At 49.7% G+C, this 22,713-nt stretch overlaps 1 protein-coding gene across 1 annotated transcript; it reads right to left on the bottom strand.

Annotated features, from left to right (window-relative positions):
• Nucleotides 1-3,448: 3,448 nt before the first annotated feature.
• On the bottom strand, nucleotides 3,449-5,422 carry LOC147850688 (11-beta-hydroxysteroid dehydrogenase-like). The gene is made up of 6 exons (XM_087335985.1): nucleotides 5,240-5,422; nucleotides 4,596-4,788; nucleotides 4,433-4,518; nucleotides 4,113-4,244; nucleotides 3,847-4,014; nucleotides 3,449-3,760 (listed from the first exon to the last, which is right to left on the bottom strand). Exons 1-6 carry the CDS (start codon nucleotides 5,420-5,422, stop codon nucleotides 3,449-3,451), a joined length of 1,074 nt encoding a protein of 357 aa, XP_087192111.1.
• Nucleotides 5,423-22,713: the final 17,291 nt, after the last annotated feature.

Here is a 22,713-nt window from a genome sequence, read left to right as displayed (position 1 = left end):
TCTTAAGAGTATCAACTTTACTACTGCCACCGATGCATGTATCTCATTTACTACTAGCGTACATATCATCGTTACTTGGGCCCTACCCATGGATCCTCTTTTTTGATATGTCCGTGGGTTTATATTGAAAGTTTGCATGTCGTCACTCATGTTGTTGAGTCCTTGGATTCTATTTCAGAAGTACTCTATAAGGTGTCAGTGGAATCTCCTCTGCCATGTCCTCGGTTGCTTTCTCGTAGTCGACCAAATGTCTGGTTGCTTTCTCGTACTCATTAATTGTCTAAGCATAGGTACAGAGTAAAGGCATCTTCCAGATACCTATTTGCTAGTCATATGCATGTGAGGTGTGTGGAAAGGGCCCTTTGCTAGATTTTATATGCTTTTTCCATGCTAGTTTGTTGGCAATATAAATATATTTGGAGAGATCGTACGATGAGCATTCATATCCATGCAAGTAACATGTTTCACAATGTAATATACAACACAACATGCATGGCAACGGTACCATGTAAATATATACCTCGTTGATCTAAAAACGAAAGAAAGATAGAAAGCAATGAGCATCCATGTTTCACACTAGAGTTATACAATTTAAAAACCTACCCCTTTCACACACACACACACACACACACACACATTGGAGGTATATAACCAATTTAACGAAAGACGTCACATCCACATTTACCAACTCTTTCTAAGGTGCCTTAGTGCAAAGTTGTTGAGGAAGATAGTTTATTCATGGTTGGTCATTGTAAAATAATCTATTTGTCTACACATAACATAACACGTGAACAAGTTTTTTTAACTATGTTGTACAGTGGAATGCAAACATGGTCTTGAAAAGACCCATTGACACACAAAAGGATCTTATATTATAGATAGATAGATAGATATCGATAGGAATGTACGTAAATCAAATTCATTGAAAATCCTTGTATATTTGTCTTTAGAATCGAAAATAGGGCGTGTTAGTTAGAACTCTGAAATGGGCTACAAAAGAATTAGAAGATAACTTGGAATTCATGGTAGCTATACATTCATGTATGCATATGTATAGAGCAAATATCAATGACACACCACCTTGTGTAAGATATAAATATCGACTCTGTGTAGTGTAGTTAAAATTTTTTTGTCGTATAACCCTAATAAGTGAATAAGAGTATGTTACTACCAATGGGGCAAACCCAAGGTGTGTTGGGCTTGGTTGATGAGCTTGACACGACCTTGGTTTGCCCTCTTGGTAGGATCTAATGTATCTATCTCATTATATCATTGTTATCCTTGTTGGCCATAAAGTTTTGTATCTTAAAAGACCTTGGTTTTAAAGTTAGCTTTTTTTTCTTCCTCAGCTCCAAAAATATCATACGGAAAAATAGGGTTTAATTCAATTTTGCTTGAGTTAAGGATCGGTTGAGTTTTTTTTGCTGTTTTTGGTTGATAGTTTTGGAGTTGTTTCTCCAAGTTGTATATGTTGATCCCATTGTGGATTTGGATAAACTTTGTTGTATTCTATTTGCTAACTAATGCGAAGTAGTGGTTTTTTGGAAAAAAAAAAATCATACGGAAAAGACCCAAAATACCCCGGAATTTGTTATTTTCTTTCCCTCAATATATGATCATTTGAAGCAAACAATTGTGTTTATGGAAAATCCTTCATCACAAGCCGCTACAATATAAAGACCCATGAATTTGTTATTTTCTTTCCCTCAAGATCATTCATGGGAAGCAAACAATTGTGTAAATCATCATGTATAATAATATGTACAAATGGATCCCTTTATATTGTAACAGCTTGTGATTAAGGATTTTCCATAAACACAAGTTTTTCCTTGAATTTTAGCATAGTGAGTTTCCATAAAAATTTCAACCTATTTTACATTATGGCCACGCCTTCTATACCCTAGAAATTAGAACAAATTGCAATGTGCCTATCGATTCTCCACCCATATATGTTAGAGTTTCAAGAATGTCATGTATGATTTGTTACGTATATTTGATTATTATGATTGCCATGTATTCTTGTCTTGTAAATAACAAGTAGAACATGATAACAATAATAAATGCACTTCACGAGGGTAGAGCCAAACCCTTCGAGCCAAGTCATTTGTTTATATACTAATGTCGACTGTAAAATAATGTCTAAAGGTTTTACTATTTACTCATACGACATGTGGTTAATACTTTAGGTCAAGTTTACGTAAACGAGTTATGTCCTTCAAATACTCCCCCTCTTCTTGAATTATCTTTAGTGCATGTTTCATGCTATACTACAACCTTAATAGATATATAGTTCAAGAGGACACCCCCAACCTACAAGTCTACGAAATTAAGCACCCATCTTGACAATCAAATCAAGTGAGAAAAACAATTAATTTCAAGCATCAATTCTGTGATCTAAAAATATTAATGGTCGCATGCAATGCAATTATATGGATCACGACATTTACAAGGTTCATATGTTTCTATAACAAGTTGTCGATGAAAAATATGTGCATATTCTCTAGAATGTCGTTTACATTCAACTACAATGTTCTTTTAACAATCAAAATTTATGGACCATTGTTGCAACAACTTGACAACTCAATTAATGTTGATATGAGACAATCTCAAATCCATATAAAGAAAACTCAAATAATGTTTTTTGGTAAGAAAACTCAATTAATGTTGATATGAGATGGTCTCAGATCCATACCAAAAAAACTCTCCCTTGAAATGGTTCATCAAGTTTCCACTAGTGCTCTTTAATGCATTGAACTTATAACTAGGGATCGACAACGGCTCGGCTCAAGCCTAAACCGTTTGGCTTAGCTGGCTTAAAGCAGCTTAGTGGCTCGGTTGGGGTTGGCTTGAGCCTCGCCAAACCGGCTCAAGCCGATTAAGCCATTTAAAAACTTGAGAGAGAGACAGAGAGAGGGGGGGAGAGAGGTTTCCAAGCCGGTTTGGAAACCGGTTTCCAAGCCGGTTCACAAACCGGTTTAGGCTAAACCGGTTTGTGCACTAGTTCAGCTTGGAAACCTCTCTCTCTCCCCTTGTCCGGTTTGGACTAAACTGGTTTGTGAACCGGTTCAGGTTTGAGATCCCCAAAACGGTTCCGGCTAAGCCTAAACCGAACCGTTACGATCACTACTTGTAACTCAAAAAGAATGAAAATTAAATTATCTTCCCATTAACGATAGGATTTAAAAGGTTGCTTTATTTTCATAAAATATCAAATGATTCATGTGCCTAATTGGCACTTTTTAATAAAATATCAAATGACTCAAACATGACTTAGATATCAACCATATTGACACTTCTATACATTTTGTAAAACCTAAGTGTAATTACATTGTTTACTTGCCACATCACATTCTCAAAAGGTTCAATTTGAGCAAGTTATTATTTCTATATAGACTAATGATCGATCTAATGTCTTTCCCATGTATTACGTTGACACCAAATGATCAATCTAAGCCTTTATAGCTTTTCGTCTCTGTCTCTCATGAATATGGCATATGCTCGAGGGATATAACAATGTCTTCACACCTGGAATTTCTGTCATAACTTTACTTAGGGTTGCATGGTCTTTCCTACCCGGAACTAGCATGACATACATTAGGCACAAGAAGAAATCCACAATCTCTGGCGCAAACACTCTGTATAATAGGAATATTGTTCCCCAATAAGGTGTTCTCACATATCGAGAACCTCTAGTTGCACCTCTCACAATTGCTTTTGCACATTCTTCTGCGTAAGCAACAGGGACCGCTCCAACTAACATCTATAAAACAAAGATGCATAAAGAACAACATCTCATAATACCTTTATATTGATGAACAAAATAGAATATTAATGAATAGTACATACATCTCGACGATCTTCATGCCATTCCATCTCGCCTTTCTCGGTGATATATTTACCCATCATCATTTCACTCTCAATGAAAAGAGGTGTTACAATGGTGATACCACCAATACTTGGCCCTAGTTCAATCCTCAATGTGTCAAAGAAGTTCAATAATGCAGCTTTGGAAGCCTACAACATACCACCAACCTCATTATATGAACTCACAAATAAACCTCATTGCTTCAAACTTGTTAGAAACTTCACTTTCAAGATGTCAAACCTCTTACATTGTAAATGCTCATCCTGGGATGAGGCATCCAAGATGCCATTGAAGCAAGCACAACAATCCTTCCTTTGGTACGTTTCAAGTGCTCAAGCGCATAGAAAGTAGGGTAAACAGCACCCCAAAAATTTGTTCCCTATAAAAAGTCAATCCCACAATATCGTTAAAACTCATTAGTGTCCATCAACATCTACTGATGTAGATATTTTTGAATACTAGTGTACAATTATATTGCTTATAGAAAGGATTATGCTTACCAAAACTTAATCAATCTAATCAACATCTACAAAATGTAGATATTAACTCAAGAGTAGATATACTTACCCAAATTTGGCTCATTCCTATAGAATCGAAGGCATCTTCGAACATAAAGTTATGTGCTATTCCAGCATTGTTCACCAAGTGATCCACTATGAAAACATACAAATAATCTCGATTTAGACAAACAAATATAAGATCCAAAAGCACATAAGAGAGAAACTTTTACATCTTCCATATTGGTTCACTGTATCTTCGATAAATCTTCTACAATCATCCTCCTTGCTCACATCTGCTCGAATTGCTCGTACATCCATAGCACCTAGCTTTATACAATTATCTGCTACATGCCGCAATTTATCCTCTCGACGAGCTATCAACACAAGAACCGCACCCTTCTTCGCATATTGGTATGCCGTTTGCTATAGACAACACAATCATCATGGATTTATAAAGACTAAAATCGAAATTATTGGAAGAATATAGAAATGAAGAGAAAGCAAGATCGATTGGATCGATTGTAGTGTTCCACTCCACTATAACAAGTTCTATAAGATCCAAAATCCAAATAAAATGATCTCATGATATGCTCATTAGCAAATTCTACAATCTACAAAATCACCAAGAAGGATTCCTAGAAAACGCACTCATTCACTTAAGGCATATAATATGTACATGCAATTTATCACAAAGATTGAGATTCCACAAGTCAACAAGAAAAGATTCCTTGCACCATATATAGATTCCCAATCATTTCATACTATTAAATGGATTCCAACCAAAATTTTTAGACTCCATGGTAAAAACTAGAAAGAAACACAAGTAAAAGAAGATGGAGATATTAGAGATAGATATATAGATCGAGTACGATACCTCCCCAATACCCGAAGAGGCCCCAGTGACCAAGACGATCTTCCCACGCATGTTCTCGGGGAAGAGGGTATGGAATGCTCCCAACAAGAGACTTCGAAACACAAGGGCTGGCCATAGCACCAACAACATGCACAACCCAACAACGGGAACTACCACATTCAAGAAGGATTGTAGGAGATCCATCATCACAAATAGGGGGGTGGGGGTTGTCTTTATTATGTACGATATGAGCTCAAGATTGAATTGATTTAATGAATCAAATTGTATTTATATACACGTCTATTTCGCTTTCTAGTGATTATGTGAGGATTTTGATGGAAAGCAAGTGATTATGTGATGATTTTGATGGAGCAGGGCGCACCCTAAAGAGATTAGGGATGGAGATAGAGATTGAGATTGAGAAGTGGTTATTAAGATTGTGACTTTTTTGTGAGTATAGGTATATGCATGTCTTGGGTGGTGGTGAAGACATCCAAAATGGAAATCCATTTGCATGGGTGACACACCAATATGCTCTTTTAAAACAACCCAATTTCACCCAATATGTATTACTTGTATATATTCCTCTCTCTCTCTCTCTCACACACACACACACACACACACACACACACACACACACACACACACATGTTATATATCAACACAACCTTACGTTTGAGAAAATTATGTGCCAAGCAACATGATTAGAATGTCAAGTGTGGATCATATCATCCCACAAGCATATGTGAGCTTGCACGCAGAATTGGCTAGTTGTCGAGCATGTTTACAAGGTATAAAGGGATCAATGTATAGTCCATGGCACACCCTAGTTATATGTGAATATGATACGACATGCTATAAATTGGATGATTGGCTAGTGAAAACATGTTGTGGTTCATCAAATGTACACATGGGCTATGAAGATAGCTATATATATGCATTGTTATCACTTTGTTGAAGGTTGAAGGTATCATTATACACAAATTATGAGTCAAAATAATCCTCCAATTGTGCCAAAATTTAAGGAAGTGAGGTGTGAATTGCCTTAGTAATTATGTGCAATACAACTTCTAGTGTCTCCATAATCACATCATCACCTTTTAATGTTATGGATAGTCACTGATAATAGTTCAACCATGAAATCATGACCTAATGACTTATCTAATCAACTCAATTCGGCTTAAGTTCCAAAGTTAGAAAATGGTTTGGTTTGACTTGGGGTGTAAATGGTTAGGTTTGATTCCATTTCAAATTACATTGATTTAATAGTTTGTGGTCTATGCGATTTCAATGGTTTAGAGTTCATCTTAATAATATTGAACAAATATAAATTAACTTATAAATTATTATTTATAAGTTGTAAGTTATAATTAGCAAATGGCTACAGTTTATTTGGAGCCAAAACCAAACCACAACAACGTTACTCATAAGTAATTGGTTGAAATTGAAACAATTTGAGGTTGACGATCACATAAATGGTTTGGTTCAAGTTTAAGGATTCCTTAAATTGTCAGGTTAGGTTAAGGTTAGGAACTTGAGAATCCCAAACGAAACGAAACTATTATCTATAGCTTACGAAAATGTGATGAGATTTGGATTCAAATTTGGGGCCTTCTAACAAATTTCATGTTATGATTAATTTGGCACATTTGAATTCTCATATGTGAATTTGTGTTGAGGTACGTAGGTTTTTCGTATGAAAGTAAATGTGTATGTGGCCAAATGAGTGTTTTTTTTTCCAAAAAAAAGCTCCTTCCATTAGTGATAAAATTTTACAAATGAGACGATTATGTACAAATCCTTGAAGGGACGCGATAGTTCCATCTTATGTGGATGCCCACTGACTCAAGAAAGGGAGAGGACGACCATTGTTGGATGAAGGCTATTCGTTGTCTTTCAACTCCCTCGGAGCCACCCTTAAGGCCATCATATTGGCTCTTCTGAGTGGCTACAATTTCACTCCATATCTCTTGCAGTAACCTTGGTGGATGTGTGGTTTGGTTGGCGAAGACTCGCCTGCATCGTTGTTTCCATAGAATCCAAAGAGTTACTGGGCTGACCAATTCCAACACCTCTTGAGAATTGTCATTAAGAGGAGTGGAGTGGACATTGCCGCTGGAGGAGAAAAAGACCTCTTGTGCTTTTATCACCAAAGTCATCCCCTCCTCCTGATGCTCGTATCTACCAATTGCGGTCTGCCATGATAGCCAACATATATTTCCCCACTTGATTGAGCCTTGCACTCGTCATAATTGCAACAAGCGGCCACACCCCTGCCATATTCAATGGGATGTTGGGCAGTCCCACAGAGCGTGTCGTATTGATTCTACTGCATGTGGGCACTCTACACAATTAGGAGAGCTAAGGTTCCCACGTTGCCATGCTCCCACCGGTAGGGACTTATGTATTAATAGCCATTGGAATGTGGTAATTCGCCTCGCGTGTTGTTGTTTCCAGAGTTTCTGCCAAACTTGGTGATTATTGTGGGAGGAACTTGAAATGTGAGCCAAACCTTCGCAACAACCGGCTCTCAGGCGGTTTGAGCAGCTAGAAAGTGGTGACCCAATCTACTTGTGAATTGGAAGAAAGGGATGGGTTTGCTTCCTTGCCCCGCATAGGGATCATGCCATGTCCATTGCAAAGGGTCCCAACTGACCTTATGTAGCCATGTGTTTTCATGAGTACATATGTGCAATTCGGGTTGTACTTTGATTGAATCAGGATCTACAATCCATTATGACTAGTATACGCGAGTACTCAAATTGTGTTATTCTGTATTGGTGTCTCAGTGTCTCGCAATTCAGAGCCTTTGAACCTGTTTGATGGTCCCCTACCTCTTGGGATCAGAGATCCCTCCTCCTCGTGGCCTATCCATTTCTCCATTGTCGTCCTTTGAGTAGCAGATTCCCTAATCAGTAGATCGTTAATGATTTCCGATCTCATAGTCCATCCGCCCTTGATTCCATGGAGTATGTTCGCCTAATCTTGTAGTGGCAGTGACATAAACCGTCGCCAACATTCTATACTTTTTCCTGAACCTTTTGCAATGTACCCACATGTGAAAACGTATGTGCGGAAGCGTAAGACAACGACTTGGTTGTGTAGCAGCAGAGAGAGAGAGATACACAGAATATAGAGAGTACTCAGGAGAGACAGAGAGAGTAGAATAAGAATCTAAATTCAAAAAATTATATCAACACTCTGTACATACAACGTGCTCAATAGCACTATTTATACAAGTCCTCATGGGACTGACAGAAGTACAGCGTTGTCACGTTACTACGCACGTGTGTGGAGAAACGAGGCGGGACCACCGGGGTCTTGAACCAAAGAGCAGGTGATAGAAGGGGGGAAAGAGAAAGAGAAAGAGACTCTCGGTTACGTATGAGCAAAGAAACACATGGACACGGCCCTGTCAACGCAGAAGACACGAATGGACACAAAGACAGAGAGACACAAATGTTTGTATATTAATGAATGACAAATAAACAACAGAGCACGCGAGTGGTTACAACCGAACAGGCCGGCGAACAAGTGCCAATGCCTGCTCGTCTATGCACGAAAGGGGATAGGATGGAGGTGCTGCCGGAAGCACACGGGCGTTCCTCGAAGCAGCGCGAGCCTCCCAAAAACCTGCAGAGAAGAGTGATCCCGAACGAACAGAGGAGAAGCGTTCGGTTTCCGTCCGACCGCACTTCGTCCTCCCAAAAAAAAAAATATCTCTTTCCCCCCGCGTCTCCCTCTCTTTTATCACTTCAAGAAGGGAGCCGTTTCCCTCATTAACTTCCTACCTACCGAATCTAACTACCTAGGATATTCCTTTGTACCTAATTCCCTATTATATACATTAAAGGGCGCGCACGCGTGAAGAGTCGGTTCACGCGCACTATACACCGATTGCGCTAAGGGACGGTTTTCTTCACGACATCCGCCCCCACCTAACCGCGCATCCACCGGTATGCGCCAAATTTTGGTTCTGGTTGGAGAAAACCGGTTCGGGTTCGGGTTCCTCGTCCATCGGTTCGTCCTCCGTTTCGGACTGTTCGTCGTCGTTGTCCAGGCCTCTTAGATCCGGTTCGCCGTCGTGGCGCTTCTTGAACGCTTTGATCCGCTTCCCTGCTACCGGTATCGCCATCCTCGTACCGTTGAGTTCCGCCAGGTGATACGTCTCGTTGTCGTTGGCGCTCGTTACCACGTAAGGCCCGAACCACCGCTTTGCAAACTTCCGTTGTCGAGGTATTCCTCGCGGATGCGTGGAATGAGGCGGGAGCTCAGGGGTCCTGTACCGAAGAGCAAGAGAGAAAGGGCAAGAGACCCACTACGTGCGAGCGTAGATTCACAGGGACATGGCCCTTCGACACAAAGACGCGAGTGGGACAACGACACAGAGAGACACGAATGTATGTATGTATTAACAAAGACAACAACAAGAACACGGAAGCTACAAAAAAAACACGAAGTCGGCTACAACCGAACAGGCCGGCGAACAGATGCCGATACTTGTTCGTAAACGCACAGAAAAACAGGAAGAGGTTGGAGGTGCTGCCGGAAGCACTCGGGCATTCCTCAGAGCAACGCGAGCCTCCCAAAACCTGCACAGAAGGAAGCTATGGAGTTTGCGAACCAGAGAGAGAGAGAGAAGCCTTTGCACGCAAACCGACAGCACTTCGTCCTCGACTCTCCGTGATCCCCTCCCCCTTCTCGTCTCCCTCCTTTTTATAGGCAAGGAAGGAGCCGTTTCCCCTTTACTTCCTACCCACTAAATCTACCCGCCTAGGATCTTCTAAGGACAACATTCGAGAAGAGCCGGTTCCTACGCTCCTGTGCACCGATTCCGCTTGTGGACAGTTTTCTTCACGACATCCGCCCCCACCTAACCGCGCATCCACCGGCATGCGCCAAATTGAGTCGGGACGGAGAAAACCGGTCCAGCCTTCATTCCCCGCCCGTCGGTTCTTCCTCGGTTTCGGATCGTTCGTCGTCGCGGTCCAGGCCCACCGGATCCGGCTCGTTGTCGTGACGCTTCTTGAACAATTTGATCCGCTTCCCAGCTACCGGTATCGCCATTCTTGCGCCGTCGAGCTCCGCCAGATGGTACGTCCCGTTGTCGTTGGCGCTTTGTACCACGTAAGGCCCAAACCACCTTCTTGCGAACTTCCGTGTCGCTCGGTGCTGGTTGTCAAGGCTGCTGTCGTAGACTAGCACCCAGTCGCCTTCCTCGATCTTCTTCGGTCGGAGCCGGTGCATCCGGTCGAACCAGGCTTTGTTCCTCGTCCTTGCCACCCGAAGCTTTTCCGCAGCCTGCTCCACATCCTCCGGTCTTCGCTCGAGCTGCCGTATGCGCGCCGTCAACAGTTCCTCCTGGCTCATCTCGTTTCTCCAGTCTACGGTTGCCCATGAGGAGATCGCACGTTCCATCGGCATGATCGGCTTCTGCCCAAACATGAGCTCTGACGGCATGAATCCGGTTACCGAACTGTGCGTAGTTCGGTCCGCCCACAACGCGTAAGGCAACAGCCGCGGCCAGTTCCCGACTTGATCTCCGCATGCCCGAACTAACGCCTTGACACCTTCCCATTCGCCTCCGGATTGTACGCAGTGGTAAGCGAGAGCTTGACTCCTAGCCGGTCGAACAGCTCCTCGGCCTCTTCGGCGTCCAACTCCCCGCGATCAGCCACGATCTTCCCGACGCACCCGTACCGGCATATCACGTCCTCGATCAAGAACCGACATATGGCTGTGGTCGTTTTGTTCTGACGGGCTCGGCCTTCCACCTGGTTCGTCAGATCTTCCCGAGCCAGGACTAGATACCGCATCTGTCCTACTCCCATCGGCATCGTCACCAGGTCTACCATCCATTTGAAGTGGATGGTCGGAGGGTACGTAGGGTGAAGCTCGTCCCGATGTCGGACTACGGAGTGCATCTGACAGCTCTCGCAAGTCGTCACGAACCGATGCACATCCCGGTACAGTCCTGGCCACCAGTACTTCCCCTTTATCTTCTCGAACGTGACCCACGTTCCACGGTGTCCGGCCCAAGGGCTGTCGTGGTAGCCCGTCAGCAGCTCCTCCTGTTCTTCCTTCATCGCCACCACCCGGAGCGGGACGCCGTTCCTCTTCTTCGGGTGCTTCCAAAAGTATCCGTCCTGGAGAAAGAATCGGTAAGCTTTCTTCCGGATCCGGTTGGCCTCGTCCTTCGTCCACGACGCATCCGGCGTCATTGTCCTAAAAAATCCACCGATCCGGAGCCACTCGCCGTCGTACTTGCTCTCGTTGAAGTCGTTAAGTGCCTGAGTGCTCGTCCCATCGGTCGTCACGTACGCTGCCTCGAAGAAGTCCACGCCGACTTCTTCGTCCTCCGAAACCATGCCGCCCTCGTCATCAAACCTCGCCCTCGAAAGCATGTCGGCCATGGCGTTGTCCTTTCCGGAAATGTGCCGTATTTCCGGGTCCAGGGACTTGATGTACGCTATCCACCTGAGCATCGCCAGGTCCGGTGTCGCGCATCCGGAAACCATGCCGAGAATTGGCAGGCAATCCGTCTCGATAATCACTTCTGTCCCGATCAGGTAGTCTTTGTCGGCCTTTACTGCCGAAACGATACCCCAAAGTTCGCGTTTAACCTGGGCGTACCCTCGCTGTCGCTCACTGAGGACCTTCGCGCCGAATCGGATCGGGAACCGAATGCCGTTCTCATCTTCTTGGTTGACGACCCATCCGATCCCGGTCGGGCTCGTATCCACCGTTATGTATACCGGGGTACCCTTCTCGTAGACCGCCTTCCGGAGCGCCGGTGCTGCCGCAAGAGCTTCCTTCAGCTTCCGGACCGACTCCGTGTGCTCGTCTCGCTACTTGAATCTTTGCCCCTTCTTCAGCAACCCGTATAGTGGCTCCGCAACGTGGGCGTAATGCGGGATCCATATGTGGTAGAACATGCATGCCCCCAGGAACCTCCGAACTTCCGTAACCGAGCTATAGTCGGTCTTCATCGCGGAGATGGCTTCTACCTTTGCAGGAGACGGCTTCCGGCCATATGGTCCACATAGGTGCCCGACCACCAGGATTTCTGATTGCCCGAAGGCCGATTTCTCCCCGGAGAAGGTGAGCCTCGCATCCTCTAGCCTTTGTAGGACCTTCTCGCAGTCGTCGATGTGTGTTGCTACGAATCGCCGGCATCCGTCCGGCCCGAGTGTCTCGTCCTTCTCTTCCACCGGGCACCCCTTGATAGGGATGTCGTCTAGAAACGACATGGTGATGTCCGGGATGCAATCCCTCAGTACTTTGTTCATTGCATTCACCATGTGGGCCACCGTGTTGGTCCCTCCTTGTGGCAGGGTACACATTCGCACTAGGCCGAGGGGAGTTCGCATCGTCGTAATGTCTCTGCTCTCCATGGCTACCTGGAACTGGTCGTACCCCGAGTACAGATCACCGACCGAGTAAATCGACCTTCCGGCGAAGGCCTCCGCGACCTCGTCTATGGTCGGTCCAATTCCTGCGTTCCGGATGGTCACTCTGTTGACCGGCAGGGTACACATTCGCACTAGGCCGAGGGGAGTTCGCATCGTCGTAATGTCTCTGCTCTCCATGGCTAGCTGGAACTGGTCGTACCCCGAGTACAGATCACCGACCGAGTAAATCGACCTTTCGGCGAAGGCCTCCGCGAACTCGTCTATGGTCGGTCCAATTCCTGCGTTCCGGATGGTCACTCTGTTGACCAGCTGCAGGTCCTGAATGAAGCGCAATGTTCCGTTTTTCTTTGGTACGGTAAACCATCGGTTCGAGTATGGCGCGCTCGACGGTTCGAGAATACCCATATCGACTTTCTGCCTCAATAGCTCCATCAACTTCGGGATGTGAGCTCTGGGTACTGGAATCGGCTTGAGATTCCACGGTACATGCGGTACCGTGAATATCACCAACGACTCCACGATCGTCGGGTCTACGCACCCGATCTCTTCCGGTGAGAATGCGAAGGCTTTCCCGTGCCTTCCGAGCATTCTCCGAAACCGGTCTTCCTCCGCTGGCAGTAGGAACCCGCCCCCACCGATTTTGAGCTCCCGGAGCGTTCGGTCGGTGAAGGTGTGTCCTATGCAGGCCGGATCTCGTAAACTGGGGTCCGACGCCACCCCTCTGATTCGGGACTCGCTGCCCTTCGGCAAGGGTGCCGCGACTGGCCTTACCTTCCGGTCCACAGTCTTGTACCTCGTGCTAACTCGGGCCATCCGATCCGACCCGAGCCCCCGACTGAAGTTCGCGATGACTTCGTACATCTCTTCGGAACATACCGGTATCGTCCGGTCCTCGTTAAGGTCTTCTCTGGCTACCTTCCTCAGCATTCCCAAGGTGTCGTCGAAGGAGACCGCCTCCACGGCTCCGCTGATTTCCTCGTCCGGGCCGAGAACTCCGCACGCTCGAAGTCGCACTTCCGCCCTTGTCTTTTCTCGGCCGACGATGCCGACTATCATACACCCTCCATTGACAGCCCTCTCTACAAATCCTCTCGGTTCTCGCCACCGAGGGACTCGCGGTTTCGCTCGTGGTTCGGTCGCACCGTCAGGAACTGGACTGAATGACGCCCGTCCTGACTCTTGACCCTCGCGTAAGCCGACCCGTTGTCCAACACCTTGGTCTCCATCCGTGCTGCCGTAATGTACGGTTCTCCCAATATGACTGGGTGCGAGGACGTCTCCTGCACAAAGAAGTGTTGGTCTATCTCGACGTCGCCGATCTTGACTCGCACGTTCGGGCAGGCCCCATGCAGTTCCTCGGTGGCGCGCGTCGCCGCCCGTATCTTCCACCCATGCTTGGTGTTGATCGGCCACTTCCCCTTCTTATAGAAGTCCATGGACATCAGGTTTATTTCCGAACCGTGGTCCACCAATGCCACCACCGGTTCCTGAACATCTCCGATCTTTACCGGGGTCTCCGTGGTCGCTCGGGCCCAGTGTGGCCTCGAATAGTGGCTCTCCGCCCACTCATCTGCCAGCGCCGAGTCGTCGATGTGCGTCGTCCGCACCTCCACCGGTCTTTCCGGTTCCGTCTCCGTCGACAGCCTCTTCCGTTTCACCAGGTCTACAATGGAGTCGTGGAACTCCTTCTTGGCGATCCCTAACACCTCTCGCAATGACAGCTCCACTTTGCTGTCGAGGATCCGTTCTTCTAGGACCTTTCGTAGGTCCGTAGTCCTTTCTATCTCCGTCCCCAGTCGGTATCCGCCCTTCCTGGGGTTATCTTGCGAGCTGGACCCGCCGACATCGTTCCGTCGTTGCCCGAATCGGGTCTCGTACCGTTGTGAGGGCCCGGCCGCTCCGGCTTTCCCCACTCGTTTGTCTTCTACCAGAGCCTCGTAGTTCCGGCAGGCGGCTTCTACGAAGCCCGTCTTCTCCTTGACCGGATTGCTCCACCCGATTATTTCCCGAACCCGTCTCTCAGCGCGGTCCGTTTCATCTTTCCTTAGCCGTGCGCCGGCAAGACCTTCCAGCATTGCCGACCAGAATCCGTCTTTGCCCTCTGTTCGGGCCTCGCTACCCCCGACCCGAATTCCGGCCGACACGGAGTAGTGGATGGCCTCTACGTGTCGGGCCGCTGCCTCTTCCATCAGTCTCTTCATACCTCCTCGCCCGTCGTTTTGGTTCAGGGCCCTCCTGGTGTCGCCGACGTGCACTCGACCTTCCCACAGGTACACCACCCGGTTCCTCAACGCCTCTGCGAAATCGCCGCAGTCCTTCCGAATGTGGCCGACCTCGTCGCACCACATGCACCTGTTCCCCGCTGCCGGCCGTCGGTCATGAGCCGGTTCGCCGCCTTCCCTTCGAGTCTGGGCGATCTGGAGATCCTTTATCGCCCGCGTCAACTCCTCCAGCGCTGCTCCTCCGGACGAGCCATTGACCATGCCGGCCGAAGCCGGACCGATTTCGAGCCATTCCCGGGTTTCTTCCCTTCGCACTTGCGGTGCCGGTTCAAGCCTCCTTGCTGTGACAGAGCCCGCACCGGCCACCCCGTTGTCAGCCCATTCTCGCCGTTTGTCGAAACGGCCACAGACTCTCTTAACCGCAGCCCAGTCGGTTGTTAGCCCGTCTTCGGTTTCCAGCAAGGAGCCGACATGATCTCTGTCCCGCTCGTCCACCGACTTGACGAACAATAGGACCCGGCTCGTATCCAGAACGGTTCGGTCAAGCGCCGAAAGGCGCGCAAAGCGTTCTTTGAACTCCCGGAGGAGTGCCGACGCGTTTCTTCCCTTGCCGGGGGACTCCACCCATTCCATGAAGTTCTGTTTCGAAAGCCGGAGCGCGTCGTCCAGCCCGTATTTTTCTAGGAGTCGGCCTTCGAACTCCTCCCAGGTACGGCTCTCCGCCCGCACCTCGAGCACCTCCGCATGGATGCTCGGCATCGCCACTCGAGGAAACCCGCCAAGACGCCTCTCTTCCGGAATGTCCCGCATCAACATTTCTGCCCCGTAGGACGCCAAATACTTCGTGGCATCCTTTCCGCTGAACCGGCCGATCATACCGACGACCGCCTCAATGGCTCTGTCGAGGGCGCCGGTGCCCTCGCGTGCACTCAATATCCGATACACGGCCGAAGCCATGGCCTCTGCAAGATCCGACCCCTTCATCTTCTGCTCTTCTGCCGCCTCCTTCACGTCGGGTTCACCAAGATGTCGAGGTATTCCTCGCGGATGCGTGGAATGAGGTGGGACCTCAAGGGTCTTGTACCGAAGAGCAAGAGAGGAAGGGCAAGAGACCCACTACGTGCGAGCGTAGATTCACAGGGACACGGCCCTTCGACACAAAGACGCGAGTGGGACAGCGACACAGAGAGACACGAATGTATGTATGTATTAACAAAGACAACAACAAGAACACGGAAGCTACAAAAAAAACACGAAGTCGGCTACAACCGAACAGGCCGGCGAACAGATGCCGATACCTGTTCGTAAACGCACAGAAAGACAAGAACAGGTTGGAGGTGCTGCCGGAAGCACTCGGGCATTCCTCAGAGCAGCGCGAGCCTCCCGAAACCTGCACAGAAGGAAGCTATGGAGTTTGCGAACCAGAGAGAGAGAGAGAAGCCTTTGCACGCAAACCGACAGCACTTCGTCCTCGACTCTCCGCGATCCCCTCCCCCTTCTCGTCTCCCTCCTTTTTATAGGCAAGGAAGGAGCCGTTTCCCCTTTACTTCCTACCCACTAAATCTACCCGCCTAGGATCTTCTAAGGACAACATTCGAGAAGAGCCGGTTCCTACGCTCCTGTGCACCGATTCCGCTTGTGGACGGTTTTCTTCACGACACCGTGTTGCCCGGTGTTGGTTGTCGAGGCTATTGTCGTAGAGTAGCACCCAGTCGCCTTCCTCGATTTTCTTTGGTCTGAGCCGGTGCGTCCGGTCGAACCGGGCTTTGTTCCTCATCCTCACCGTTCGAAGTCTCTCTGCCGCTCGTTCCACGTTCTCTGGCCTCCGCTCGAGCTGCCGTATACGCACCGCTAGCAGTTCTTCCCTGCTCATCTCGTCTCTCCAGTCCACTGTCGCCCAAGAGGAGATCGTCTGTTCCATCGGCATGATCGGCTTCTGTCCGAACATGAGCTCTGACGGCATGAGCCCGGTTACCGAACTGTGCGTTGTCCGGTCCGCCCACAAGGCATAAGGTAACAGTCGTGGCCAGTTCCCGACCTGGCCTCCGCACGCTTGGACTAACGCTTTGACGATCGGTCCGTGTCCACGCTCCACCTTCCCATTCGCCTCCGGATTGTACGCTGTGGTGAGCGAGAGCTTGACCCCTAACCGGTCGAACAGCTCCTCGGCCTCTTCGGCGTCCAACTCCCCGCGGTCAGCCACGATCTTCCAGACTCACCCGTACCGGCATATCACGTCCTCGATCAGGAACCGACACACGACCGCGGTCGTTTTGTTCTGCAGGGCTCGGCCTTCCACCTGGTTCGTCAGGTCCTCTTGGGCCAACACCAGATATCGCATCTGCCCTACGCCCATCGACATTGTCACCAAATCTACCATCCCGATGTCGGACTATGGAGTGTATCTGACAGCTCTCACAAGTTGTCATGAACCGATGCACGTCCCGGTACAGTCCCGACCACCATTACTTCCCCTTTAGTTTCTCGAACGTGGCCCACATCCCACGGTGTCCAGCCCAGGGGCTGTCGTGGTAGGCCTTCAACAACTCCTCCTATTCCTCCTCCATCGCCACTACTCGGAGCGGGATGTCGTTTCTCTTCTTCGGGTGCTTCTACAAGTATCCGTCTCGGAGAAAGAATCAGTATGCTTTCTTCCAGATCCGGTTGGCCTCGTTCTTTGTCCATGACGCGTCCGGCGTCATCGTCCTCAAGAATCCCCCAATCTGTAGCCACTCCCCGTCGTACTTGCTCTCATTGAAATCGTTAAGCGCCGGAGTGCTCCCCCCCTCGGTTGTCACGTAAGCCGCCTCGAAGAAGTCCACGCCGACTTCCTCGTCCTCCGAAACCATGCCGCCCTCGTCGTCGAATCGCGCCCTCGAAAGCAGGTCGGCCATGGCATTGTCTTTCCCGGAAATGTGTCGTATTTTCAGATCCAGGGACTTGATGTACGCTATCCACCTGAGCATTGCCAGGTCCGGGGTTGCGCATCCGGAAACCATGCCGAGAATCGGCAGGCAGTCCGTCTCGATAATCACCTCTGTCCCGATCAGATAGTCTTTATCGGCCTTCACCGCCGAAACGATACCCCAGAGTTCGCGTTTAACCTGGGCGTATCCTCGTTGTCGCTCGTTGAGGACCTTCGCGCCGAACCGGATTGGGAACCGAATGTCGTCCTCATCTTCTTGGTTGACGACCCATCCGATCCCGGTCGGACTTGTATCTACCGTTATGTAGATGGGAGTGCCTTTCTCGTAGATAGCCTTTCGGAGTGCCGGAGATGCAGCAAGAGCCTCCTTCATCTTTCGGACCGACTCCGTATGCTCGTCTCGCCACTCGAATCTTCGCCCCTTTTTCAGCAACCCGTATAGCGGCTCGGCAACGTGGGCGTAATGCAAGATCTATATGTGGTAGAACGCGCATGCTCCCAAGAACCTCTGTACCTCCGTGACCGAGTTACAATCGGGCTTCATTGCGGAGATGGCTTCCACCTTAGCCGGAGACGGTTTCCGGCCATACGGTCCGCATAGATGTCCGACGACCATGATCTCTGATTGCCCGAAGGCCGATTTCTCCCCGGAGAAGGTGAGCCTCACGTCCTCTAGCCTCTGCAACACCCTCTCGCAGTCATCAATGTGTGTCGCCACGAATTTCCGGCATCCGTCCGGTCCGATCGTTTCGTCCTTTTCCTCCACCGGACATCCCTTGATCGGGATGTCGTCCAAGAATGGCATGGTGATGTCCGGGATACAATCCCTCAACACCTTGTTCATCGCATTCACCATGTGGGCCACCGAGTTCGTCCCTCCTTGTGGCAGGGTACACATCCGCACTAGGCCGAGAGGAGTTCGCATCGTCGTAATATCTCTGCTCTCCACTGCTAGTTGGAACTGATCGTACCCCGAGTATAGATCACCGACCGAGTAGATCGACCTTCCGATGAAGGCCTCTGCGAACTTGTCTATCGTTGGTCTGATTCCTGCGTTCCGAATGGTCACTCTGTTGACCGGTTGCAGGTCTTGAATGAAGCGCAGCGTCCCGTTCTTCTTCGGTACGGTAAACCACCGGTTCGAGTACGGGGCACTCGACGGTTCGAGGATGCCCATATCGACTTTCTGCCTCAACAGCTCCATCAGCTCCGGGATGTGAGCTCTCGGTACTGGAATTGGTTTGAGATTCCACGGCACATGCGGTACCCTGAATATCACCATCGGCTTCACGACTATCGGGTTTACGCACCCGATCTCTTCCGGTGAGAATGCGAAGGCTTTCCCGTGCCTTCCGAGCATTCTCCGAAACCGGTTTTCTTCCGCCGGCAGTAGGAACCCGCCCCCACTGATTTTGAGCTCCCGTAGCGTTCTGTCGGTGAAGGTGTGTCCTATGCAGGCCGGATCTCGTAAACTGGGGTCCGCCGCGACCCCCTTGATTCGCAACTCGCTGCCCTCCGGTAAGGGTGCCGCGACTGGCCTTACCTTCCGATCCACAGTCTTGTACTTCGTGTTAACCCGGGCCGTCCGATCCGACTCGAGCCCTCGACTGAAGTCCGCGATGACTTCGTACATCTCTTCTGAACAAACCGGTACCGTCCGGTCCTCTTTAAGGCCCTCTCTGACCACCTCTCGCAGTATTCCCAAGGTATCGTCGAAGGAGACCGCCTCCACAGCTCCATTGATTTCCTCGCTGGGCCCAAGAACTCCGCACGCCCGAAGTCGCTCTTCCGCCCTTGTCTTTTCTCGGCCAACGACGCCAACTATCGTACACCCTCCATTGTCGGAGAAACAAAACTTCCATCTTATGGTACAAGGTTTCTTCGGTTTTGCCGCTATCGTACATTTGTGGGGTTTTCCCAGAGTGTTCGGACTATCGCGGCCCCACGCCTTGACAGCCCTCTCTAAAAATCCTCTCGGTTCTCGCCACCGAGGGACTCGCGGTTTCGCTCGTGGTTCGGTCGCATCGTTAGGAACTGGACTGAATGACGCCCGTCCTGACTCTTGACCCTCGCGTAAGCCGACCCGTTGTCCAACACCTTGGTCTCCATCCGTGCTGCCGTAATGTACGGTTCTCCCAATATGACTGGGTGCGAGGACGTCTCCTGCACAAAGAAGTGTTGGCCTATCTCGACGTCGCCGATCTTGACTCGCACGTTTGGGCAGGCCCCGTGTAGTTCCTCGGTGGCGCGTGTCGCCGCCCGTATCTTCCACCCGTGCTTGGTGTTGACCGGCCATTTCCCCTTCTTGTAGAAGTCCATGGACATCAGGTTTATTTCCGAACCGTGGTCCACCAGCGCCACCACCGGTTCCTGAACATCTCCGATCTTCACCGGGGTTTCCGTGGTCGCTCGGGCCCAGTGTGGCCTCGAATAGTGACTCTCCGCCCACTCATCTTCCAGCGCGATGTCCTCTATGTGCGTCGTCCGCACCTCCACCGGCCTTTCCGGTTCTGTCTCCGTCGACAACCTCTTCCTCTTCACCAAGTCTACGATGGAGTCGTGGAACTCCTTCTTGGCGATTCCGAGCACCTCTCGCAACGACAGTTCCACCTTGCTGTCGAGGATTCGTTCTTCTAGGACCTTTCGTAGGTCCGTGGTCCTTTCGATCTTCGTGCCCAACCGGTATCCGCCCTTCTTGTAGTTATCCCGGGCACTGGTCTCACCGGCCTCGTTCCGTTTCGGCCCGAATCGGGTCTCGTATCTCTGTGAGGGTCTGGCCCCTCCGGTTTTACCTACCCGTTTGTCTTCAACCAGAGCCTCGTAGTTCTGGCAAGCTGCTTCGACGAAACCCATCTTTTCTTCGCCCGGGTCACTCCAACCGGTTACCTCCTGGACCCGCTTCTCTGCGCGGTCCGCCTCGTCTTTCCTTAGTCGGGCACCGACGAGGCCTTCCAGCATCGTCGGCCAGAACCCGGCTTTGCTCTCCTTCCGGGCCTCGCTGCCTCCGACCCGAATATCGGCTGATGCCGAGTAGTGGACGATCTCCATGTGCCGGGCCGCCGCCTCTTCCATCAGCCTTTTCATTCCTCCTCGCCCGTCGTTTCTGTTCAGGGCCCTCCGGGTATCACTGGAGTGCACCCGACCTTCCCACAGGTACACTACTCGGCTTCTCAAGGCCTCCGCAAAGTCCCCGCAGTCTTTCCGAATGTGGCCGACCTCGTCGCACCACATGCACCTATTTTCTGCCGGAGGCCGTCGGTCATGAGCTTGTTCGCCGCCTTCCCTCCGAGCCTAGGCGATCTGGAGATCCTTTACCGCCCGTCTCAACTCCTCCAAAGCTGTTCCCCCGGACGAGCCTTTGACCACGCCGGTCGAAGCCGAACCAGTTTCGAGCCACTCCCGAGTCTCTTCCCTTCGCGCCTATGGTATCGGTTCGAGCTTCCTTGCTACGACAGGAACCGCCCCTGTATCAGCCCACTCCCACCATTTGTCAAAACGGCCGCAGACTCTTTTTACCGCGGCCCAGTCGGCCGTCAGCCCATCTTCGGTTTCCAGTAAGGAGCCCACTTGCTCCCGATCCCGTGCGTCAACCGATTTGACAAACAGTAGGACACGACTTGTGTCCAGAACGGTCCGATCGAGCGCCGAAAGGCGCGCAAAGCGTTCCTCAAACTCCCGGAGGAGTACCGACGCATTTCTTCCTTTGTTGGGGGACTCCACCCACTCCATGAAGCCCCGTTTCGAAAGTCGAAGCGCGTCATCCAGCCCATATTTCTCCAGGAACCGTCCTTCGAACTCCTCCCAGGTCCGGCTCTCCGCCCGAACCTCGAGCACCTCCGCATGGATGCCCGGCATCGCCACTCGAGGGAATCCGGCAAGACACCTCTCTTCCGGAATATCCCTCATCAACATCTCTGCCCGGTAGGACGCCAAATAACTCGTGGTATCCTTTCCACTGAACCGGCCGATCGTACCGACGATCGCCTCAATAGCCCTGTCAAGGGCGCCGGTGCCCTCGCGCGCGCTCACTATCTGGTCCACGGCCGAAGCCATGGCCTCTGCAAGATCCGACCCCCTCATCTTCTGCTCCTCTGCCGCCTTGTTCACGTCGGGTTCACCAAAGATGTCATGTTACTACGCGCGTGCGTGGAGAAACGAGGCGGAACCACCGGGGTCTTGAACCAAAGAGCAGGTGATAGAAGGGGGGAAAGAGAAAGAGAAAGAGACGCTCGGTTACGTATGAGCAAAGAAACACAGGGACACGGCCCTATCAACGCAGAAGACACGAATGGACACAAAGACAGAGAGACACAAATGTTTGTATATTAATGAATGACAAATAAACAACAGAGCACGCGAGCGGTTACAACCGAACAGGCCAGCGAACAGGTGCCAATGCCTGCTCGTCTGCGCACGAAAAGGGATAGGATGGAGGTGCTGCCGGAAGCACACGAGCGTTCCTCGAAGCAGCGCGAGCCTCCCGAAAACCTGTAGAGAAGAGCGATCCCAAACGAACAGAGGAGAAGCGTTCGGTTTCCATCCGATCGCACTTCGTCCTCCCAAAAAAAAAATATCTCTTTCCCCCCGCGTCTCCCTCTCTTTTATCGCTTCAAGAAGGGAGCCGTTTCCCTCATTAACTTCCTACCTACCGAATCTAACTACCTAGGATATTCCTTTGTACCTAATTCCCTATTATATACATTAAAGGGCGCGCACGCGTGAAAGCCAGTTCACGCGCGCTACACACCGATTGCGCTAAGGGACGGTTTTCTTCACGACAGCGTACTTCAATGCTCACACAAGCGTTTGACACTAACTAAGAGACAATAACTACCTAGTAATCTAAGCTATTACTAGGCTTCTAATTACTGCTGGATCCGGCTAACCGGCTCACTTGCTCACCGGCTCGCCGATCCGTCCCATCCGTCTCACCGA

The sequence above is a fragment of the Azolla caroliniana genome, unplaced genomic scaffold (genome assembly GCF_043228905.1).
Source record: "Azolla caroliniana isolate FFs.n. ecotype wild unplaced genomic scaffold, voAzoCaro1.0.p SCAF_20, whole genome shotgun sequence".
Classification (NCBI taxonomy): Eukaryota; Viridiplantae; Streptophyta; class Polypodiopsida; order Salviniales; family Salviniaceae; genus Azolla; species Azolla caroliniana.
Note: the sequence above shows the minus strand (reverse complement) of the source record. Positions and strands in the feature narration are given on the sequence as shown.